Below are 25,123 nucleotides of genomic sequence, written 5' to 3'. Positions count from 1 at the left end.
TAGTTGAAGGTCTGAGCCAGGGATCCAGCCACAGATGGGAGGATGGAGTAGTAGAGAGGAAGAAATATCCAGATCTGTTCTCTTAAGAAGATACTTCTTCCTCTTGTCTGCCAAGAAATCTGAAAACTCTGCGGCCCATTCCCCCCTGGTCCTAAGGGAAGCACAGATAGGACCCTTACCAAAATAAAGAATATTTTGTTTCTCCAACTCCCTCTTTTTCAGAGCTCTTTTCAAGGAGAGAAAAGATGAACAGAGGACCTGGAACCTTTAGTTTTGTTTTCTCAGAAAGACATGCAATATTATAAGCTCTTTGACCTGTTTTATTTATTTTATTTATTCACTATCACCATAGTCCTACTTCCTTATGTACCATAGTACATTAGGACTCACAATAGTCACAGTTGATCCACTTGTGATTTCATTAATGAAGGGCACTTTGCTAAACGTTGAAACTCCTTCTCCCAATGCAGAATTGTCTGGGACACTGAGAGTACCTGCCCAAGGTCACACAGCCAGCTTATCTAGGACTTGAACCCTGGTCTTCCTCACTCTGAGGTTGAGCATCTTGCCACTTTGCTATGCTGCCTCTCCATTAAATAAATGAATGAATGAATAAAAGCTTTCTCTTCTAAGAACATACTCCTACTGAATTTGTTCAATTTGATCTTCAACTCCTAGCTTCCTCTACATTTCCTTAGTCTTCTCTCCCCATTCAGGTTTCAAAGGTCTTCCAGTGTCCAGTTATTTCAATGATTAAAGTAAGGCCTAGAACCCTCATTGACCTCCCACTATAGTTGCTTTATCCAGAGTACTCTAGTACCATATGCTACTTTTCCTCCTGCTCCTAGGATGCCAGCCATCAGAAGAGAGTGAGGAAATCATATTAACTGCGACTATTAGAAATTCTTGCTACTTAACCTCAGCTGTGCCTTCATTACAGCCTGGAAACCTTTCCTTCTTCTATTGATTCAAGTGCATTCAATTCAACAAGCATCTATAAAAAATCTACTGTATTTAAGGGACCATATTAGGTCCCAAAGTCCCTACTGGGCTGCCCAATTTCACTGTTGCAATGCTTTGCTTGGTCTTCATTCATTTTCTGATCTCAAAGTATGGATAGCCATCAAGTCTATTCCCTGTCTCATTATGTGCTTTTTCTCCCCTTCCTTCTCTCCCCTTCTCTCTCTCCCCCCTTCTCTCCCCCCTTCTCTCTCCCCCTTCTCTCTTTCCCCTTCTCTCTCTCTCTCCCCTTCTCTCTCTCTCCCCTTCTCTCTCTCTCCCCTTCTCTCTCTCTCCCCTTCTCTCTCTCTCTCTCTCTCTCTCTCTCTCTCTCTCTCTCTCTCTCTCTCTCTCTCTCTCTCTCCACCCCCCCCATACAACACAGTTCAAGTGTCTCTTTTCAAAATTACCCTACTTCTGGAGGAACACTACCATCTTCCCCATCATCCAAGTTCACAACCTCAGAATCATCCTTGGGTCTTCCATCTCTCTCATCCTCCATGATCAAACCACCTATTCTATAACCACAATATCTTTCACATGCATCCCCTTTAAAAAGTAGAAAAGTTAACCAAGGGAACTTCTATCCTGAATCTTTCTGAACTTTAGATTGACACCCTCTACACCAGACCCGAGACTTGGACATCCACAACCAGGTCGACCCTCCTATCCCTGAGGAAGTGACTCCCCTGTTACTTGGAGCTCCTGCCCTACCAACTCAGTCAGAAGGCAACTAGTCCACCATGCCTACTCTCTTGACTGCCAGCCCTGGTCACCAGACATTGCTACAGTTTCATATCCCTTCTAGCCATCCACCTCAGCTATTTCACTATCTTCCTGCTGCCTCTGATCCCTTCCTTTATCATGCCCCAGAAATCTCTCCATCCTGAAACCTCACTCTAGCCCTGAAATCTTATATTGGCAGTATCATCTTCCCCTTCAACCTCTCCTTCTGGTTGGATAGCTCTTCCTAGAACTGCCATTTAAATACTGTAATTGCATTTCTGTTCTGGCACCCAAGTCAGCCAGGTCTCACTCCCCTCCAGGCTGCATTCTGTACTTACTCTATCACGCTTCAACACCAGGTACCCTTGTTTTTCCCTTCTACCCCATAATGCCATTCTACCCCACCCCAAGCATTTCAGCTTTATTTTATGTGTTGCCTTCTCCTATTAGAACGCAAACTCCTTCATAATGGTCTCTTTAGTCCAAAATCTAGTATAAGATAAATCCTTAATAAATGGTTGACAGAATAACTAATTTTACCCATACCCCCCTCCCACACACCTTTCATCTCCCCAAAACTCCCTTTCCAAGTCATGCCTCATATGTGCTCTCTTCCCTTTTTAGAATATAAGTCCCATGTGGGAAGACATTGTGTTTTTCTTAAAATATTTGTATCCCCAGTTCTTGGTAGAATTCCTAGAACAAACCCAAGAACTTTATAAATGCTTTGCATTCATTCATTCATGTAATCTTTTTTTAACCAAATTTTACCAAAACTTTATCAAAGCATTAAAAAAACTCTTCAATTCTGCTCTTGGGATTTCAATAAAGATATTATAGATTACACAAGAGTAGAATACAGTGAGGCAGATTCAGAGCTGGTTGAAAAGATGGATATGAACAGTGTCGATTTGGGTTCTGATGATCCCTTGAAAATAGGTCATTATCGGAGGGTCACAGGGCTTGTGCTGTCTAACTGTGCTACCAGTGAATAAAGATATGGCTGATACACATCAGATTTCTAGACAACACAAACAAGAATAGCTAGCTAACATATTGGATGACAGAGTTAGGATCTAAAATGATTATGACAGGCTAAAATGTTGGATTTAATTGAATAGAAGGAAATTTAATATGAAATGTATTACACTTGGGTTTAAAAAGTCAATTTTCCCAAGGAAAAGATGAGGATGATAAAGCTAGACAGCATCCTCTGAAAAAAACACTTTCAGGTTTAGTAAAACCACAAGTTGAATGTGAGTCAAGAGTGTGGTACAGCAGCCAAAAAAAAGTAAAATTGAAAGACACATTGTCCTTGTCTAGGAGGTTATAGTCCTGTTGAAATATGCCCCAGTCTAGGGAAGGAATTGTGTTCAGTTCTGAATATCACACTTAGGAAGAATATTGGGAAACTGGAGATTGTCCAGTGAAGGACTGTGTGAAGCAACTGATGGAATTAGAATTATTATAGATCTAGAGAAAAGAGGGCTTAGGGGTTACAGAATTACTGGCTTCCAGTATTTTTAGGATTTGCTTTCCTTAGTCCTGGGGGGGGGGGGGGACGGGTAGAACTAGAAGCAATGGGTCAAAGTTGCAAAAAAAAAAAAAAAAACAACTTTAAGATCAACGTAAGGGAAAATTTAAACTAGAGCTATCCCCAAATAAAATGGACTGCCCCGAATATCTTCAAACAAAGGACAGGACAGATGACAATTTGGCGGATGTATCATTAGTACTTTATACCCTCCCCAAATTACTTTGCCTTTGCTAATATGTGTATGTGTTGTTTTCGACCCACAAGACTGTAAGCTCCATGTGAATAGGCACTGTTTTATTTGGATCTTTTGATTCCTAGTGCTTAGTTCAATGACATACATACAGAAGGAGCTTAATAATCATTTTTTGAATTGTACTGAGTTGAATTTTCCATTCTCAGTTCCCAAAGCCACCCTCACTCAACTTACTGCCTTCAAGCTACTACCTCTCAATTTATTGGGATGACCAAGGTCAGATGTCACAAACTCCCTCAACTCCCCATCTCACCCCCTCAGAACACCACTTTACTTTTATTCATTCCCTCCTCCTTTCCTCTTGTAGGAGATGGACTTCCTCCTTCCCTTCTCCCTGTGTTAGTGATCAGGGATCTTCCAGAGCCTGGTTTCATCACCTCCCCACACAGTGAGTCTTGTCCATCTTTCCCTCTATCCTGACACCTTCCCATCTCTCTACAAATATAGCTAGTCTCCTCTATTCTCAAAAAAGGAGGAAACTTCTTTCTCTTGACTTTGGAAGTAAGTCCCTCAAATAAACACTTTCTTCTCTTCTTATTAAAAGCTAAACTTCTTCAAAAAATCATCTATATTTGCTTCCTCAAAAGAGTAGTCTATATTAGCTGTTGACTCATTTGCTACCCACTCACTTCTTGACCCTCAAATCTTCTATTCCATCTATCTCAACCCCTTATTGAAATTGCCTTTTCAAAGAAATCAAGAGATGGCTTAGCCTTCTCCCATCCTCATTCTCTTTGGCCTTGCACACTGATAATTACACCCTGTTTACTCTCTTCTCCATGAGTCTACCTGCAACAATGCATTACCCTGGTTCTCTTTCTGTTCTCTCTAACTGGTCGTTCTTTGCTTTCCTTCCTCACCTTTCCCGAATCTTTCCCATCTCTGATCCATGCTTCACACACACCAATAATCATCTTCCCAAACACAGTTCTAATCATATCACTCCCCCCCACTCAAAAATGAACCATTCCCTGCACAATATACGTATTGTTTACAATATGTTCCCAACCTTTCCAGCTTTGTTTCCAAAGATTACCTAACATGTGCCAGCTATGATGCAGCTACACCTGACTCTTCACTGTTCTCCCACAGTCCTGGACTTTCCCCCATCATTATGTCTTCACCCATGCTTCTCTCTCCATTAGAATTTTTTCCCCTAATTTCTCCCTTCCATTCTCATCTCTTTCTACTCTAAAATCTACTACATAATGAACAGATTCCCTGTATGGCTGAAGAGGAAGTCATGGCAGTAGGAACCACTGATGTAAGAAATTCCACTCATGCTTGGTTGGGGACCATAGAGATTTATAGCCTTATGGGACCATAAATAGCTACCCCCTGTGCAGGTCAGCTGAGGAGTGAATGAGAAGGGGGACACTGTGTGCCAGCCAGATGCCCTTCCTCTCCATCATGTCTTTTCTGCCAGGTCAAAGGGAGCCAGAGGACTGAGGGGACTGGAGAATCTTGGCCCCTGAAATGGAAAGGGCGTGACAGTGATGGAAGATGGGGCCACAAACTCAAGGAGCAACTCCCCATCTGGGATTAGAAGAAAATATTGGCCTAGGCAGTGAACAAGTTCCTAGGAAAGCTTGAGTTAAACCTTGAGAGGAAAGGGTTCCAGAGAAAAGTTGGTCTAAGGTTTAGTTCAAGTTTAACAAAGGAATTTCTTTACAATAGTCCTGGGAATGTAATTGTTATTCCTCCTTTTACAGATGTAATACATTAAGTGACTTGCTAAGGTCACCCAGGTAGAAAATGACAGGACTAGAATTTCAGCCCAGATTTCCCACCTCCAAGTCCAGTGCTTCTTCCATGCCCACCACTTGAAAGTGGTCTTCAAGTTCAAGAATGGTAGAAAAAGGCCACCAGAACAGCCAAATATGGAGCTCTCTGTCATGAACTAGCTATGGCTCAGTCCATAGAAAACATGATCTAGTTTTCTTACTCTTTATGGTTTTTTTTTTTATTTCACTGATAGCAACCTGGAGAAGGTAGCCTCTTGGGTTGAACGTTTTCCTACACATAGACACATATATGCACAGACACATACACATACATCTGACAATGATTAAGTTTGGGGAGTAGATAGAATAGTGACCTTGGAGTCAGGAAAACCTTAGTTCTAGTGGACAAGACGCATTACCCTTTCTGCACATCAGTTTCCTCACTGGTAAAATGGGTGGGAGTGGCAATAATCCCCCAGCTCACAGGGTTGAATTGAAATAATAAATTTAAAGTACTCTGTAAAACTTCTATTGCAATATAAATTTTGCTATTTTTATACTCAGGTTAAAAGGTTCCCGCTCCTCAAGATATCAAGACTTTTCCCACTCCCAGAAAGGGAAAGGAAGGGGGAACAGTAGAACAAGAGAAGACAAAGCCATGCTGATTGGGTCTCACTGTAAATTTCTGCAATCTAACACAGACTGGACCTTCACTGACACAAAGCTTTATTCTCTTATTGACTTTCTATCACACTTCCCATAATAGCTCTACAAAACCTCTTCCTCTTTCCTAAAGCACTTGACTCTATCCCCATTGCTTCACTCTCAGCAGATGACTTCACCTCCTGTTTTACACAGACAATTGCAGCCATCAATCCTAAGCTTTCCCAGCTCCTCTCTTCCACAAGTCAGAACTTCTCTGCATCCTCTCCCATCTCCTACATTTCCCAACCTTATGAGGATAGAGTGGCTCCCTCTTTGCCCAAGCTAGCTCTTTCTAATGAGTCCTTAATCTCATCTCATACCTTTTCTAAGACCTTTCCCTTTCTTATCTGCAGTAAATGATCATCTAATGGTTAAAAGTAGGAATCTACATTCATTGCCTCCATTTCCTCACCACTCACCTTTCACACCTCCTCAATCTGGCTTCTATTCCTACACCTCTACCACTGTTCTCTGTCTTCCCTTGGCTTTCATGACACCACTGTCTCACTTTGCCTTCCCAATAATCTTTCTTGTTTATTCTTCTCCGTCCTCCAGTTGTCTAAGTACAACTAAGCCCCTGGGCTTTTATTCTTCTCCTTCTATCAGCAACCTAATCTGTCCCTGCCCCCCTCCCCGCCCCTCCCCACACACTTCAATTATTACCTTCATCCAGATAACTCCAGAATCAGCATCCCTACCCCCCACTCCTCAATCTTGCCCCTAAGTAAGAATGTCTCAGTTTCCAACTACCTGTTAGATGAACAGACTATCTGGTCAAAACATCCCTCAAAATCAACATGTTCCAAAGTGAATTCATTATCTTTACTCCTCCTCCAAATAACTTTACTATTTTTGCTAATAGTACCATCATTCTCTCTCATTTATCCAGGCTAGACATTAAACATTTATATAAAATTTATAATTTCTTCCTTCTTGTTCATACCATACCAAATTTAATCAGTTCCCAGGTTCTATTAAGGCTCCCTCCAAAACATCTTACTGCTAAACTTGTAAGCTCATCGAGAGTAGCAGTTGGTTCACTTTTTGTCTGTCCCATCTTTTACCTAACTTGAAATGATTTCCTTGTCCATGAATTGCCTGTACCCCTATGTTTCATCTTTAGTCATTTTCTAACATATTAGTTATCTGTATATATATATATATATATATATATATGTGTGTGTGTGTGTGTGTGTGTGTGTGCATGTATATATTTATATATCCTACAGTTATCTGTATATATATGTGTGTGTGTGTGTGTGTGTGTGTGTGTGTGTGTGTGTATTTTTATATATTCCACTTCTGAGGCTTGCTGTGTGACCTTAGGAAAGTTATTTAATTTTCTTGGATCTCAGTTTCTTCATCTAAAAAATTTGGATTAAGTGGTTTTCCAGGTCCTTCCCAGCTCTATATAAGTGATTCTGAACCTATTCCCCTAATAGCTCCTTGAAGGCACAGGCTAAGTTGTTTTTCAATCTTCATGGCCCTACCATCTAATTCAGTACTTAACATATAGCAACCAATAAATGCTTGTTGATTTGAATAAAACTGAACATAATTTAATTGTCCATCTCTGGAACCTAAGGTCTATGAATACTGAATTTACACTGGAAATTTAAATTTAATCATTACAGTCAGAAATACTTCTGGCTGCCCAGGATGGCTGATGACAAAGTTGTGCATACTCTGAATATATTTTCTACTTCCATAATCAAACCCCATTCCTAATTCCCCACAATTCCAAAAAGGATCTTTTCCTACCTAAGGTCCAATTCATCATTTCTTCCTAAAAACTGGGGGATCCTCCAATCCTCCATTTCCCCAACTATAAAATGAGGGTGGTGGTATTCTAACTGATGGTTCTTTCTGTCTTCCATCTTTGATGTTCTATGTTCTGATTCTCCACTTTGGTTTCCCTAGGCATAGTCTAGAATCTTATGTGCCAACCCTAGAATGGGCCAGGGTCTATCCTCTATCTAAATCAGCTCCCCAAACTTGGGATAGATCTGCAATCAAATAAACCTCTAAGATTGGAAGAGGTTTGTGTCTCTGGTTCAAATAAACTCACTCTCTGGTCAGGAAACTTCCTTAGGCCCCACCAAGTATCATCTGATTTTGTGAAATCTGGGTTCCCCAAAACAGTCATAGTCTATGTATAATATCTCCCTGGTGTTCCTCAAGCTCAAACCCCTTGCATTCATGGGCCACAGATTCTGATAAGAAGGAGTGAAATGGACCAGCTTGAAGTGAACAGGCTCAGTGGTGCGGTGCCCTATACAAAAGAAATAGGTGCCCATTGTACAGAAGGGAAAAGCAAAATCTAATACTTCTTGGAAGTCCTACCTTCCATAGAATTAAATAAAGTCTCTTGACTCAACATAGGTCTGGCTCTCTGTCTAGAAGATGTGGTTAAGGACCCAGTGATGAGGCCAGTTTAGCATCTTGAGAAGCCAAGCCCCAGATAATGAGCCTCTGAGCTGCCTCCTTAGTTTTTCATACACCCCTCAAGCACAGAATCCCATCAAGAACCACTTGTCCCCTCATCTTCCCCCAACTCCCTCTGTCTTCCATGATCACATAAAAGGAAGGGGTGTTGTCTTTTCTCTCTGCAGTTGGCACAGTGACTCAGCTTCTCCTTTAGAGAGTGGGAGTTAGGGAGAGGAATCTGTTTCTCTATCCAGTTCACTCCTCTCTGAAATTTCCATGGCCTCTAGTCAGATGAGGGATCTGGCCAAATGTCTAATCTTGCTTCAAGACTCCTCAGACCTCTTCAGGAACTTAGATCCACCTTAAAAATCATTGCAATAAGGATTTCCAACCAGTGAATGCCTCAGGAAGGGGTCAAGAAGAGGAAGAATCACAACTGCCCTAAAAAATTTAATCATGGTCCAGTGGAAAGAGCAAGGACTTTGGAATCAGTGGGTCTTGGTTTGGATATTGGGTCTACTGCTAACTCACTGTATCATCTTAAGCAAATTACATCATTATGGGGGTATCAACTTCTTCTACTGTAAAGTAAAATGATTACCTCTCTGAGGTCACTTCCAGAGATCTGGTTCAAGAAATGATCAAACAAGTATTCATGTGGCAATTCTTCCTTGTGCTATCCTTACCAAAAAATCTTTACCAAAAAATTTCTCCCCATGGTCCTGGCATCTCACTTTTGTGCTCCTGCTTTCAGAGAATATATCCTTTCTCTGATGGAATTTGGGAACCTGCATATCTGGAGAGAATGCCAATCTGTGTCCCTTAGGCAATATAGCCTGCTCTGAATTCCAGGTTTAACCAAGAGACAGTCAAAGCTAGATTGCATAGACCAGAGGTTCTTAACACTTTTTTTGGGTCATGGACCCATTTGGCAGTCTCATGAAGCCTCCTCAGAATACCATTGTTGCCTACATTCATAACTGAAGGAAAGCTCAATTTTAAAGGTGTATTTTTTTTCCTCATTCAAGTTCAAAGACTCCCTGAAATAATTTCTCCATGGGCTATGAAGTCCAGATTAAGAATCCCTCACCTAGAGGGTTGGGACTAAAAGTTGAGATTCTGAGTTGTCTGTTGAGCTTTAAGAACCCTCCTAACCTTCACCTCAATTGGACTAAAAAACCCGAATCTGAATCTCCTTATATCTCAGTTCCCACTTCTATGCCAGATTACTGAAATAAGCTTCCCAAGACCATGAGCAGAAGTTTGAAGATGGGAAGAGTTGCCGGGCAACATGCTCATCATATCCCAACCCAAACGCCTCCAAAACCTTCCCTTTGCTCCCTTCCTCCATCTGAATCATTCAAGAGCTCAAGAGGAGAAAATTGCTGAAGACAGTCTTGGTCCCTTAGGTACTTACCTGCCACTCGATGGGCCACCAATCCCTCTAGATTCAAGGGCTCTTCCTCAGGGGTCCGGGATGGATCAGAACCAGTCTCCTTTGGGGGGAGTTGAGGTTGAGTTGTGAGACCAGGGAGAGTCGCTGGAGGTTGGCGAGGTCCCGGAGGACTTGAGGAAGCTGGGAAAGCAGAGGAAGAAGAAGAAGAGGCCGGACTTCTGGGCTGGTAACTCTGGCTGGGTACAGATGAAGTTGGCTGGTAATCATAGGGAGAGTAAGACCTCCCGGGTGAGGGGGACTCCAGGGAGGTGCGGACCACCGGTTCTGTTGTTCCCTGGAGATGTCCCCTGGGGATGTAGCCAGATCTTGACTGGGTCAGAGGCTGGGACTGATGGGAAAGGCCAGGAAGAGGCTGGGAGGCAAGAGGAGAAGTCCCTGGCCAGGCCCCGGGGAGGCTCTGTGACTTGTGCAAGGGGGAGGCAGATGAGGCAGGGTCCAGGTCGAGCATGAGCATGTTGAGGGCCTCGATGGACTGCTCGATCTCCTTCTGGGAGGCGGCCCGAGGGAACTCGGGGAGGCCGGAGGTGGAAGGCTCCGCCTGGGGTTGGGGACTGGCCCGGCTGGGGGTATGCTCGAGACGGGCTCTCTCTGGCTGCCACGCAGGTGGGTGATGCTGCTGATGCTGATGCTGAGGATACGGATGCGGATGCTGAGGATGCAGATACGGATGCTGATGCTGATGCTGATGCTGCTGCCAAGAATTCAGGCCCCGCTGCACGGCTTCCCGGCTACTCCCACCCCGGGCTGGGGCTGGGGGCAGCTGGGGCTCGGGGTCCGGAAAGGACTGAGAGCGGAGCAGCCCACGGGTGTCGCAGCCATGGTGAGGGTGAGCCCCGGCTGGCTGCCAGGCCAGGGCCGGGCCCTCCCGCGGGGATCCGCAGAGGCCGTCCTGGGCAGAGAAGGAAGGGCGCACAGGGCCCGGCTGGGCCCGCGCCCGGGGCTCAAAGGGGTAGCCACCACCATTGACGGTGGGCTCGGCCACGCCGGGCTGGTCCAGGCCATTGGTGAGCGGGGAGCCGGGCTCGGGGCAGCCCCCCTCGCTGGTGAGGGCGCCCCCATCCAGGGAGGACAGCGTGCCCAGGCTGCCCGCGCTGTGCCCGTCCTGGTTGGGCAGCTCGTCGTCCAGGATGTCCGTCTCCCGCTCGGCCGGGGCCCCCCCGTTGACGTGCACCTGGGCCGGGACCAGGCGGCGGCCCGGCGGCTGGGGGGGCCCCTGGCGGCCCAGGCGCGGGGTGCCCACCCTCCCGCGCTCCAGGCCGAAGCCGCTGAGCAGCCTCTCCAGCTCGCGCTTCTCCTCGGGGCTCAGCGGCGCCGCGGCCACGGCCGGGGGGACACCGGCCTCATCCGTCCGGTCCGTCCTGGTGGAGGCCGTCGAGTGGCCCGAGTCGCTGCTCACTGACAGAGTGTGCTCCACGTGGTTGGGGGCAGCCGAGGGCGCCCCCGGGATGCCACCCGCCAGGGACTCCTTCTTCTTCACCTTGGCGTAGAGGCTGCCGTCCAGCGGGCCCTGCGTGTGGCCCACCGCCTCTGGGGGCAAGGGGAGAGAGACAGAGTCAGTGGGCTGCCTGCCAGTGGGGGGTGGGTGAGCGAGTGTGTAAGTGTGTGTAAGTGTGGGAGGGGGTGTGTGTGAGTGGGGGGAGTGTGAGTGTCTGGGGGTGTCTGGGGGTGTCTGGGGGGGCAGAGCGTGTGCTCTGTGTGTGTGTGTAAGTGTGGGAGGGGGTGTGTGTGAGTGGGGGGGAGTGTGAGTGTCTGGGGGGTGTATGGGGGTGTCTGGGGGGGTGTCTGGGGGTGTCTGGGGGGCAGAGCGTGTGCTCTGTGTGTGTGTGTGTGTAAGTGTGGGAGGGGGTATGTGTGAGTGGGGGGAGTGTGAGTGTCTGGGGGTGTATGGGGGTGTCTTGTGTGGGGGAGGCAGAGTGTGAGTGTGTGTAAGTGTGTGTAAGTGTGGGAGGGGGTATGTGTGTGAGTGTGGGGAGTGTGAGTGTCTGGGGGCTGTATGGGGGTGTCTGTGGGGGGGGCAGAGCATGTGCTCTGTGTGTGTGTGTGTAAGTGTGGGAGGGGGTATGTGTGAGTGGGGGGAGTGTGAGTGTCTGGGGGGGTGTATGGGGGTGTCTGTGTGTGTATGTGTATGTGTGGGAGGCAGAGCGTGTGCTCTGTGTGTGTAAGTGTGTGTAAGTGTGGGGAGGGGATATGTGTGAGTGTGGGGGGAGTGTGTATGGGGGTGTCTGTGTGTATGTGTATATGTGGGAGGCAGAGCATGTGCTCTGTGTGTGTGAGTGTGTGCGTGTGTATGTGAGAGGGGGAGTATGTCTCTGTGAGTGCCTGTGTGAGAGAATGGGCGTGCATGCACATGCGTGTGTGTTTTCTACTTCATCTCCCCTGGGGAGCTAAGAACTCTTATTAGCTAAGCTATGGCCATGCAACCTTTCCAATTTACTCCATGAGATGGAATTGGAAAGGGAGATGATGGGGAGGAGAAGCTGCAGCTCCCAACCCTTCAGCAGCAGCAGCCTCAAACAGAGGTCAAGGCACCCATCAGCCACCTAATTCCAAGCCGGTAAAGGGCAGAAGGGATCTCTCTTATCAGTCACTTATATCTTAGTGTGAATTGAAGTTCCTTATTTCTAACTAAAATGAAGTCTGTCCCAAGAGAGAGAGAGAGAGAGAGAGACAGAGAGAGACAGAGAGAGACAGAGAGAGACAGAGACAGAGACAGAGACAGAGAATGAGAACTGAACGAAGTAGAGGAGACAAAAATCATACAGGCAAAAAAAGGTCTATTCATTTTGAAATAGGGGTCCACCCCATCAATTTCTGCCTTTCCCAATACATCCTTCCACAGCCCTCCCATTTCCAGCATCCTTAGCTATTCCTGTTCTTCATTTCTCCCAGTTCAAAAAGCACAACCCACTCAAAGCTGATCCTTCATGGAAAATGGAGAAGACAAAGGAATTGAGAGGAAGTCATACTGCCTATGACCTGTTGCCTGAGTCCATCACATGCATATTAAGTCATCCAAAACATGGGTCAACCTTAGTACTACCCCACCCCCCCAGCTCTTACAGTAGTCTTTTAGACAGTTCACAGGGAACAGGGTCTAGCACCTGTTGGTCAGTCAGAATCATGAGGGCCCTGTTAGGTCTCTGGGGTTGGGGGTTAAAAAAATGCATGATCCTGGGAGGGTGAAGGCCAAACAGCTGAGGAAGATTGATCAGAAGCAGCAGGAAATGCCCAGAGCAGCCCCACTTTGAGGAGGACAACTCAGGGCAGGGATGAGCTCAGTTCCTAGGGCTGGTGGCTGCTCCAGGGGGCCTGAGGTGGTTCTGGGACTGCTCCCAGATTTGCTCAGAGGCTACACTCCCAGGAGCAACACTTTCTCTGGAAGGAAAAAGTGAGTTCTGAGGGGCTTGGGGCCAGCCCTCTGACTCAGGAACTAAGAACTCTCCCCGCCCAGAGAAACTTGGTGACTTCACTACTCTGCAGTCACCAGCCCTGCCCCCCATCACTTACTTCTATCTCTATCTCTTACACATGCATGTACTCTATCCCCCCCTACACTTCTACCCTAGGCCCCCAGTTGGCAAAGGAAGAAAGGATCCCTCCTAAAACCCATCCCAGACACGGGCAGTCTGTCTCTCTGTCCATCTGTCTTTCTCTGTCTCTCTCTCCCCCTCCCTCTCCCTCTCCCTCCTCTGTCTCTGTTTCTCTCTCTCTCTCTCTCTCTCTCTCTCTCTCTCTCTCTCTCTCTCTCTCTGTGTGTGTGTGTGTGTGTGTGTGTCTCTGTCTCTCTCTGCTTTTCTCTTTCTCTTTCCCTGTCTTTCCCTCTCTTTCTCTTATGTTCTTTGTCTTTGTCTTACACACACACACACAAACATACTCAAACACACTGAAAGACATAACTCAGACATAAAGAGACACAATCTGACAATAAGTGTTCCAGTTCATATCTTCATACAAGCAGCAGACACCCAAACACACATCTTGTAAACCCAAATGCACAAACATATGTTCAGACTCAGATACACACTCCATATACCAATTTTTATCTGAAGAGGCAACATGATGCTGTGGAATGAATGCTAGACTAACAGTTAAAGAGGACCTCGTTCAAATCCTTACTTAACTCTCAGCATGACCTTGTGAACAAACATCCTCCCTTTTCTTCCTTTATTTCATCTCTAAAAAGAGGGGATTAGAGTTGATGACCTTGAAGGTCCCCTCCTGCTCTAGGTCTGTGAGCCTGTGGGTGTAGGAAGTTTTCTCAAAGATAGGAACAGACGGGCATCCTAAATGGGAACATCCAAAGCCAACAACATCCAATAAAAAACCCTCAAACATGAACACTACTAGAATAAAGACCACGTCAGACTTGGTCCCCAAGTACTCTAAAGACCTGCTATGATAAGGACCCAAGAGAACTGAAAATACAATGGCCTGGTTCTCCATCCTGCTCCAAGTAAGATAAGTTGAATTTCTCTCTATGTGAAATCTCTTAAATACCTAAAGATATCTATCACAGCTATTGTATACACACACACACACACACACACACACACACACAAACTCACTCTCATGCATTCATCCCAGAATACAGACTGACCCACAAGTCACAAGTGCTTTCCCTAAATACACACACAAACATAGCCAAAACAAAGTGATAGACAACTACAGAACAGAAACATCCCCACATATATACATACTCACCCTTACAAAGACACACAAACACAGCCAAAACCAAGTAATTAGCAACCACAGAATAGGAACATTCTGACTCACACACACACACACTCACACTCACACTCACATAGATACAGTCGAAATGAAGTAATCAGGCAAGCACAAAACAAATATCACATACACATACATACACACACACACGCAACATGCATGCCACAAAGTTTATCACTAGAGATAATACACAGTACAGTAAAACAGGACTCTAAAGCTAACCAGTCTGAGGCATATATAGCCACCTACATACAAAGATACACCAGATCAAACTCTCAGGGTACACAGAGACCTTCTCATCTCTGTCATCCACTCACATCCAACACCGCAGCCCGTCCTCCACAAGAATGATACTGGACTCAGAGAGGCCACATCCTTGACATCATCCTCCCTCTGCCTCAGGGTCCATCTCTCAACATTCTACCCTCTCTATAATTTACCTAACATCCCCTGAGGAATCTAACATGCTCTGAGGAGCCTCTCAACAACCAGTCAATGAAATCAATAAACACTCACTGAGGACCTGCTATGTTCCAAGCACTATGCTAAATTAACCCCAGACCACCTCAGGTTAACACCATGAACATGTCCAGGGTTTGAAAGGCACTTCCCAACCCCAGCCATGGAGCATCTAGATTTGCTCTCAGTCTTTCTGAGGCCTGATTCTTGAATCACCTTGGACTCAATTTCCTGAGCACTGAGATGTGGAAAGCTAAGGCAGCAGATGATCTCCCAACTGGAAAGAGCATTGTCTCTGGAAGCAATTGTTCAAATCCCATCTTGGATACTTACAACCTTGAGAAAATCACTTTATCTCCCTAGGACTCAGTTTCCTCAATGAGGGGGGTTGGAATTAATAGTCCCTGAGATTCCTTCCATCTCTGGATCTAAGATCCTATGAACCTATCTAAGCCCATGTCTGCTTAACCATTCATTACTCCCATTCTCCATCCTTCTCCCCCCACCCCAAGCAGAATAAGTTTCATCTCTCTCCATGTGAAATTCCTCAAATACCTAAAGAAATCTAAAATCTATCATAGCCACTGGGCCGCCCCCCCATACACACATGCACACACATGCACACATGCATCTTCTCTCTCCTAGGTTAAACATCTTCAGTTCCTCAGCTGACCCCATCCTTTCTGGTCAACCTACTCTCGAAGCTGTCCACAGCTTAATATCTAATAGCCAAAATAAGACAGACAACCAAGTAAAAATAGTACAGGTATTAAGGATTAAAGGAGTGCAAGGAAGAGATGATTTTCCTCATGAAGGAATTTGGAATTCATGAAAAGGCATAGCATTTGGATGCTGGTACCTCTACTATAAACTTTGTCAACTTAGACAGCCCACAAGGTACAATGGAGAGTACCTTAGTTCTGGAATCCAAGGATCTAGATTCAAATTCCACCTGTGAAGAGTCTTACTGTGTGACCTTGGACAAGTCATACAACCTCCCTTGGACTTCATTTCAGATCTATAAAGTGAGGGGAAGAAATAGCCTCTACTGATCCTCCTAGCTCTAGATTTATGATTTTTATCATCCCTGATAAACTCTGGAATCAAAATCTTTAGGAACCAACAAGAAGAATGATGGATTATTTCACAAAGCAAGCTCAACCCAGACCAGACAATCCACCAGCCAAACAAAACAGAAACCAAGAGCACCATGTTTTTGGCTTATTGGTCAAAGAAGATAGGAAGATAGTACTCCTTACTGTAGTGAATAAATATAAACTGTAATATTTCCTTCATTTTTAGGTATTTTTTATATATTTAACACAATGGGGTTAAGTGACTTGCCCAAGGTTACACAGCTAGGCAATTATTGGGTGTTTGAGGCAGGATTTGAACTCCTGACTTCAGAGCTAATGCTCTATCCACTGCACCACCTAGCTACCTCCAATATTTCCTTTCTTTTATCCCAGTTATTAATACTGGAAAATTAGTACTATTCAAGACTCCAAGTTATCCAAATGAGTAGAATGGGCCAGAACTCATGGGTTGACTACCTTGAAATAGTTGTTCTGGCTCTACCATTTTCACAGCAAGTAACCAGGGGTATTTTTTTCTTCTTGTAGCATGTCCTCCTTTCCCAAGACAATCTTAGTCACATATATGACACTGGAGTGGGGGCGTGTGGTGTTCAAACCTCTTCCCCATAAATAAGTGATTCAAAAGTTCCCTTCTTACCCCATAAAGTTAGAACAAATTAGTATATGAAATAATCTGAGAGTCATCCTTCTTTCTAGAAAGTTATTTACTCCTAGGGATTGGAGAAATAGAACCATATATATTATAGGTCCAAAAGACCCAAGATTCCTTCTCAATGCAAGAATCTTTTCCTCCATAGCCTTGGTTAGATGGTCATCCATAGTCATGTCTCTTACTTTAGCAAGAAAATGATCATTATGACCTTTTTCTTCCTCTCAAAACCCGTTGACATCACCCCCTCCCACCCTCTCCCCTTTCTCTGTCTGACAAATAGGTAGCCCTTTTCCTTGCCAGCACCCCTTCTACACACAAGAGAACCCCATCCCATCCCATCTTCCCCAGCAAATTGCATTCTGAGTCATTCTCTCTCTTTCTGTAATCTTCAACTTCTCTCTATTTACTCATTTATTCTCTACTCAAACCTAAATCAAGTTCAGATCTGATCATATCAACTTCCCCTCAAATATACGCACAATAAACTTCAATGGCTCCCTATTAGCCCCACTGAATAAAAAGATTTAGAGGTAGAAGTGACCATGGAAGGCATAGCGTCCAACTCTCTCATTTTACAGTTAAAAACATTAGAGGTTGGGAAATTAAAGAGTCTTCTATTTGGCATTAAAGTCTTTCACAACTTAACCCCATTTTACCCTTCTAAAGTTCTCTCTCTCGACTCCCCTTCACACCCTCCATGATCCAGTCAAACGCGTCTCTATTTTGTACATTTTACATTCTCTTCTTTGCGTCTTTGTATTGACTACCTCCCATGTGTGGAATTTGCTCCCTTCTCACTTTTGTCTCACTAAATCCTTCTCTTCCTTCATAAAGCACCTGAAGCACCATCTTATACATGAAGACTTCCTTATTCTCCCCAACTGCTAATGCTAGGCTCTCCTTCCTTCCCCAGTCACCTTGTACTTAACTACACTGAATTCATTCACTTTATCTTCATTCTGTATAACACCATACAGTATATATGCTTGTTGTCTCCCAGACAGACTATATGCCCTCCATGAGGGCAGAGATTGTTTCATTCCTTGTATGTCTATCATATTTAAAACTGGGCCTAGCTTTAATAAAAATTTGTCGATTGATCCAGATTCTAGCTTGGCTCCCTGTCACTTCTTGTGAATTACCAATGATCATTGTTCTGAAGGTCTTCCTTCTAAAAAAGCAAAATCTACCTCCCCATGATGTCTACCTGGATCTCCTTCCTAGTTTTATCCTATTAACTTAAACAAAGTCAGCCACCTTCCTTCAAACACTTTGTAAGAGTTATCACATCCCCTGTCTTCTCTCTTTAAAAACAGTTTTATGTAGGTCTCTTATTTTAATATCACAATCATTCATAGCTTCCCTCTATTTCCCTTATAGCAAAGTAAAAAGGGACCTGAATTTTATGCAAAATCATACAATTAAAGTTCTCCCACCACCTCTCCAAGGAAAGAAGGGAGGTAGGTAGATAGTCATCCTCATCTCTTCTCCCTGGGCCCAGGTTGCTAAGATGTAAGTCTTCTCTTTTCCAGTTTTTCCAAGCACTTCTCATAAGACAAGGTTCCCAAGAGCTTCAACATCCCAGTCATTGTCCTCTAGACAAATCTAGGTTGTCAATGGCCCTTTCAGAAAACTCACTCACTCCAAATATTCCATCCAATAGCTCCTAATGGGGAAATGATTAATTTAGACCCCTATTTGATTAGGTGCCTGGTTTATTTACAATTCTTATTATTCAGTTGAGCTTAATTCTACAGGGGCAGTGATTATCACTATTGTACTTGTCTACTGCTATACAATTAGTCAATCTAGTTAATTCACTTGTTTAACCAGTGTCTGATGAATAAATGACCAAGCCCAGTGTGGCAGTGTATGACTCCATGGCATCAAAAGTCCCCCAGCTATTTTTGAACTGTACTTTCACCCTTGTTATCCCTTTGCTAGGGAAACAGCCATATGGCACTTGGTCAATTGGTCCTATGAGTACCAAAGGGTGACTTTACCAGGAAATTCCTGTAACTCTATCCCCCCCCAACTTGCCCAACATGAGGCCAATGAAAGACCAGCAAATCTATCACAAACATGAATTGAAGAGTCTCCTGGAAGGCAAGATAAAGGTCTATCGAGTAATGAGACAATGTATTTTACTGTGTCTCTTCTATATCAATTGGGGGAACAAATGCTATTAAACCAAGGTTTTAAGGAAGGGAATGTCTCAGATCATGAGAAAAATTTGAGGTCCACTTCCTTAGCAGGGGTTGTGGACCCTTTAATAAAGTGCCTCTGGCTCAGAGCTCTGCCTCAATTTCTCTTATAGCAGACTGAACAATCTTGGATACCCCACTTCCACTTCTTTGTAACTATTTAGTTAACAGAGCTGAGAATATGACTTGAAATATCCATTCTCCTTACATTTTGAAAAGTATCCTCTTTGATAGCCTAATAATCCACAACACATCAGATCATCATCACATGGTCTCTTTATTTCCTTCCCTTCTGATTTCTTAAACTCTCTATGGGAAATGATCTATAGGAAAAGGAGATGGGGAGATAGTCCCCTAACACAATAGTGTCCCATTCCCATCTCCCATTCATCACCTAGGGGATCTGACCAACTTGAAATGAACAATCTTTCCTTCTCTTTTCCATCCCTTCCCCAGAGCTTAAGGTCAGTCTATCTGTAAAATCTCTAGATCCACGCAACTCTTCCGGTTAGAGATGAAAGGAACACAGTTCCATCCTGGCACCCCACCCCCACCCCTTCGACCACAACCACATTAAGAGCTATCTGCTACAACCACAAGAAGCCGGAACAATATACTGACATCACATTTATCAAAACATGAAGGAAGAATGGAAGAGAAAGCAGAAGAGAAAGTGATAGGGATATGGGGAGGAAAAAATAAGAGAAAAAAAGAGGGAGAGGGAAGAATATGGAAGAAGCTGAATTAACAACCCACAATCAGATAAATCTTGAAATCAGTCACCAATGGCAACTACAGTCTCTGGTAAGGGATTTGGGGGTGGGGGGAGTAAAACCTACACAGTAAAGCTTTATAAATATACCTGCCAGCCAACTGATGACTGGAATGTCAGAAGAAAACAGCCCAAGAGAACAATGAGTAGATATGAGTTCCATGAGGATAGTATTCATTCATGGGGACAAGACTCTTTCCTGTTTTGTCTTTGAAATCACAGCACCTTGGCATAGTGACAAGCATGGAATAAGATCGTAACAAATGCTCTGAATTGAATTGAAAGAGATTAATCTATTAAGAAAAAGGTGAGCAGTCAGAAGAAGCAGCCTGAACTAAAAACTCAGTTCTTGAAATGTACTCCTCACTTGTCACCAGTGGTAGGAGATACCTGAACCTCTGGATAACTGTGATGAGAGCCATATTTTCTCCTTTAAAATAGTCCTCCTTTGGCTTCACTTCCTTCCCAACTCCCATAGACGATGAACTGTGGACATTAAACAGTTACAGGTTGCAGTGCAGTATCCCCTGCCTCCATCCAGGCAGCCCAGACAGATGGGGGCGGGGAGCTCAAGGGAAAGGTTTCAGCTATTCTAAGATAGCTTTATCTCTGCAGAGTACCCAGTGATTTCCCTTTCCCCCTTGCTTGCCTGTCTTCCTTCTCTTTGTCTGCATGTCACTGTCCTCTCCCTGTTTCTTCCTCTCAAGGATAAAACAATTTTCAAAAACAGGGACTTGGACCTGACCTGAGAGTCAAATGAGGTCAGTAATTCCCCTGTAATGCACAGTGCCCTAAGGGATCAGTGATTTGTCCAATCTGGGTCTCAGAAGCCTACTCTTTCTTCCCTACCTCCTGTTAGACAGTTGGATCAAAAGAAAATCAGAAAAAGCAAAATAGGGAAAGAATTCTAGCTAAATAGATTAGCTAGCCAATGTCACACAGACCCAAGGGAGAATAAACAACACCGGATAAAATATCTCTGAGCTGCCAGTTATCACCAAATAGAGGGATTTACTAGCCATCCAATCAGAATTCTAAGGTCAGCAGAGCCTTCCAGAGACGTACAATGTCATCCCACTGACCTGGGCAATGTGGCTCACTGCAGAGTCCTGACTGACCAGGGTCTCTCAGCTGAAGGCTCTATACCACCAGCTACACCAGGTACACTTTTGTACTATCATTGATGAAGAAAATCAAGGCTCTGTCCTCCACAGTGAGGTTAGTCTCATCAGAGATACTTGTCCAACAGCACTGACAGAGAGGTGAATTGTTCCTTTGGGATGAAATGTCCAAGAAAATCTCTAGTTGATTTATATGTGAGTTGACCTGCCAAGGCCCCCTCCCAACAGGCGTGAATCACAGGTGTTGGTTTAGAATGGCCAAGAATCAAAATATATCAATGCTAGCGATTATAAATTAATGTAGCAAATACGTATTGTGCCAACTCTGAGCAGTGAAGCTATAAAAGCCGAACAGAACAGTTTCTGCCCTCAGAGAGTATACAGAAAACTGGCTCCTAGTGGATGGCTCCCCTTTCAACTGAGAGGCCTTTACTTTTAAAGATTCACACTGAGGATTGGAGGAGGAGAGAGGATAGATAGATCCATAGATGGACAGACAGACAATTAATAATAATAACATTTACATAGTGCTTACTATGTTCCAAGCCCTCTGCTAAGCATGGTTATAACAATCCTCTGAGATAGGTGCTATTTTAATTCCTATTTTTCAATTGAGGAAACTAAGTCAGAGAGCAGTTAAGTGATTTGTCCAAGGTCACACAGCTAGTAAATGTATAAGGTTAGATTTGTACTGAAAACTTCCTGACTCCAGGCTCAGTACTCAGTACCTACAGATATAGAGAGATACCCATAATAAATAAAAATGTGTGTATATGTGTATATATATTTCTATTTAAGGCTGTATACATATATATATATATATATAAATATCTATCTCCATAGATATAGATTATTATACTTAAGGTTGTATAATTCTTGGAGGTTAAAAGAATAAGTTGAGAGTTGGGAATCTCCTTCCAAATCAATTTGGAAAGATTTTTGATTATATTTTAGGATTTTGATTTTATCAGAGAGGTCCTCAGAGATCAGCTCCTTCAACCCCTTCATTTTACATCTGAAGAAACTTGCAGCCAAGTTAAAAAAAGCAGTGTGGTATAGAGGAAAGAGTTCTATGTCTGAGTTTCAGAGAATTCATGTTCAATTCTCAGCTCTACAGTGGGAGAGTACCCCACACTTCCTCTAGGCCTCAGAGTCCACCTCTGTAAAATAAGATGATTATCCAGATTTCTACCAGATTTAAATATAATCTTATGTGAAATGACTTCCCCAAGGTCACATCAATAGTAAACTGTCGTCAGGATTTGAAACCATGTCCTCTGATTACAAAAACAATTCTTCACCCAATGTACAACCACTAAAACCTGTAAGAATATCCTCACAATACATACAGATAGGTCTCAGAATGAATGATTGTGGAAGATGTAGAATCTCTTTTTTTGATGGATCTCTCAGCCCCAAAGAGACCCTTGTCAGTCTGGACAGGCCAGCTTTATTTACTGAATAATTTAATAGGTTCTTAGTATTGAGTCCACATGGTTAGGAAAAAATGACTCTGGGTAAAAATCCAACAGAATAACAATTCATTAAAATACATTACTCAGAGTCAGGAGATAGCCAACTGATCTATGGCGAAATCAATTCAATGATGATATGAAAGGGCACCTGTCCTGCCAGCAGGTAGCCCAAGGCCCAGTTGGGCACTCAATAGACAAGAAGTTCAAGAGTCAGGAAGTCAACTATAGAATGTACCCTGACCCTGTGGAATTACAGTCTAGGAAGGAATATTATGGGAAAAGCCCTGAAGTGAGAGTCAAGATACCTGGGGTCATGACTGCTATCTGCCATGTAAGTCACAAGACTCAATTTTTCCCTCTGCAAAGTGAAAAAGTTGGGCTAAGAGGTCCTAGCTCAGACATTCTTTGGATCAAAAATGATTTAGGAAACACAGACAAAAAATAAATAGACTTATGAGACATATGGGAATATGTCTTGCAGAAAGGCCATCTCAACTGGCCTAAACAACTCAGGGCCCCAAGGCTCACAGACAGAACTCTGAATTACATTTTTATGCAAAGAGACAACAAATGCAGAATTTAGACTCAGAACACTCAAATCCCTTTGGCTACTGTACATCCGGATCTAAGAAAGCGTAGTTTAGTGGAGTCAAAGGAACTTCGATTCAAATCTTGCCTCCATGTATGATCTTGGACAAGTACATTTTAATCTCTCTGGATCTAAGTTGCTTCTTCCATAAAATGAATGGGTTGGACTCAACAATAGGGTTCCTTGAAATTCTAAATCAAGGATCCCATGATCCATAGTTGGAAGGTTGACCAAGGTCTGTCATTGCTCTAACCATCCACAAAGAGAAATGGGTGAAAGGGATTTTCGTAAGAGATGAATTTCCATTTCTGCAAGGGAGACAGACAGGAAAGACACTCCCACCCACTCCTCACCACACCTACTCCCCAAACAGTCAGTCATTCATCATTGGAGACCCTGGAGAACAGTAGTATGCTCAGAAGAAGAGGACAACTTCAAACCTCAGTGGAAGAAAAGATCACATTCTCTCTAAAGTGAGGAAGCTAACCCAAGCATGAGACCGCACCCTTCCTGATGTTGCCTTTGCCAACACAGGGATGAAGAAATTTCAACAAGCAGGGCGGGCATACTCCAAGGATGCCAAGCCACTGGCTGGGCTTTCTAGAAGCTGCCATCATCTGTGCTCCCTCTAATCACACCCACTTGAAATGAAGATAAAGTATGTGTTACCATACAGGCACCAGACAATTATCTAATTGCTTCACACGAATGATTAACATTTATATCTAACAGGGTTAACATATAACATAGATATGTGTTAGGTGGAGCACTTCACAAGTATTATCTCATTTGATTCACATAACAGCTCTGAGAGGCAGGTGCTATTATTATCTTGAGGAAACTGAGGCAAAACAGACTTGCAGAAGGACATCCAACTAGTAAGCATCTAAAGGCTGGGTTTGAACTCATGTCTTCCCAACTGCAGGCTCAGTGTTCTATCTACTGAACCACTGATCCACCCATCTTCAGTTGTAATGAGAGACATAGCTTCCAAAATAAGGAAGTAATTGTCCCACTGTTCTCAGTCTCAGAGTAATATGTTCAAGTGCCAGAGTTTAGGAAGGATGTTGTTAAACCAGAGAGCATCCAAAGAAACACAGATGGATTGGTGAAGAACCATGAGCCCTTGTCATGTGAGGATTAGTTATTAAAGCCTATGGAAAACAAGGGAGGCAGGATAGCTGTGCCAAATGTGAAAGGCTATTATACAGAAGGAAGGGTTCGATTTGTTCTGTTTGGCAGCAAAGGATAGAACCAGGAGTTCAGGGTGGAGGCAAGACACATGTAGACTTGATGTCAAGAAATGCTTCCTAAGACTTAAATCTATGCAGAAGTGGAAAAGATCCTAAAAGGAAATAGTGGGCTCTCCTTCATGGGAGATCTTCAAGAGAAAGATGGAGGACTATCCCAAAATCTGGTGACAGCAGCAAATAGTTTTTCCTAGCACCCCATCAACTTTGATGTTTTAATGACTCTATGATACATCTATATGGGCACATCCTCCACCAATGCTGATTAAAATTCACTCCTACCTTCCCCCTCTGAGTGATTCTTGACCATGTCTCTCCATTCATAACCATCCTTCATTAAGGATCCACCTTTAAGAGGAGTTTTCTACTGAGCCTTCAATTTAACAGATATGATAGGAAAATTGCTTCAGCTAACACTATCTGGCATATCTGTCTTAATTGTTGTTCAATGGTATCCAATTCTTCATGATCCTAGTCCAGATTTTCTTGGCAGAGATACTGGAGTGGTTTGTCATTTCCTTCTCTAGCTCATTTTATAAAAGAGGAAACGGAGGAAAACAGAGTTGAGTGACTTTTCCAGGGTCACACAGTTAGTGTCTAAGGTTGCACCTGACTCAGGTCTTCCTGATTCCTGGCCAAGTACTCTATCCTTTGTGCCCAAGAATTTCCACTATATCACACCTGAGAAGAGATCATCAAACCTCCAAAGAGGGCAAGTCTAATGAGAAATCCACTGAGAAATTCCATTCCACTTTTGGATAGCTCTAACTTATAGAAATTTTTTTTCCTGATGAAGCCAAACTAACCCTAGATTTGAAGTCAGAAGCCCTGGGTTTATATACCAGTTCTAGTATTCCCTAACTGTGAGAACCTGAGCAAGTCACTTCTCCCCAGGTCTCCATTTCCTCATTCCTAAAATGAGGGGTTAGACTAGATAATCACTAGGAATTTC

General features: G+C 43.8%; 1 protein-coding gene across 14 annotated transcripts in view; it reads right to left on the bottom strand.

Moving 5' to 3' along the window:
• The window catches only part of TNS1 (tensin 1), a 324,376-nt gene that overhangs the window by 52,563 nt on the left and 246,690 nt on the right, over positions 1-25,123 (bottom strand). For all 14 annotated transcript variants that reach the window (XM_074191391.1, XM_074191392.1, XM_074191394.1 and 11 more), the window contains one exon: positions 9,789-11,354. In XM_074191391.1, the coding sequence (XP_074047492.1) occupies positions 9,789-11,354 (1,566 nt within the window). The remainder of the gene's footprint in view (positions 1-9,788; positions 11,355-25,123) is intronic.

Source organism: Macrotis lagotis, chromosome 6, assembly GCF_037893015.1.
Source record: "Macrotis lagotis isolate mMagLag1 chromosome 6, bilby.v1.9.chrom.fasta, whole genome shotgun sequence".
NCBI classification, from domain to species: domain Eukaryota; kingdom Metazoa; phylum Chordata; class Mammalia; order Peramelemorphia; family Peramelidae; genus Macrotis; species Macrotis lagotis.
Note: the sequence above shows the minus strand (reverse complement) of the source record. Positions and strands in the feature narration are given on the sequence as shown.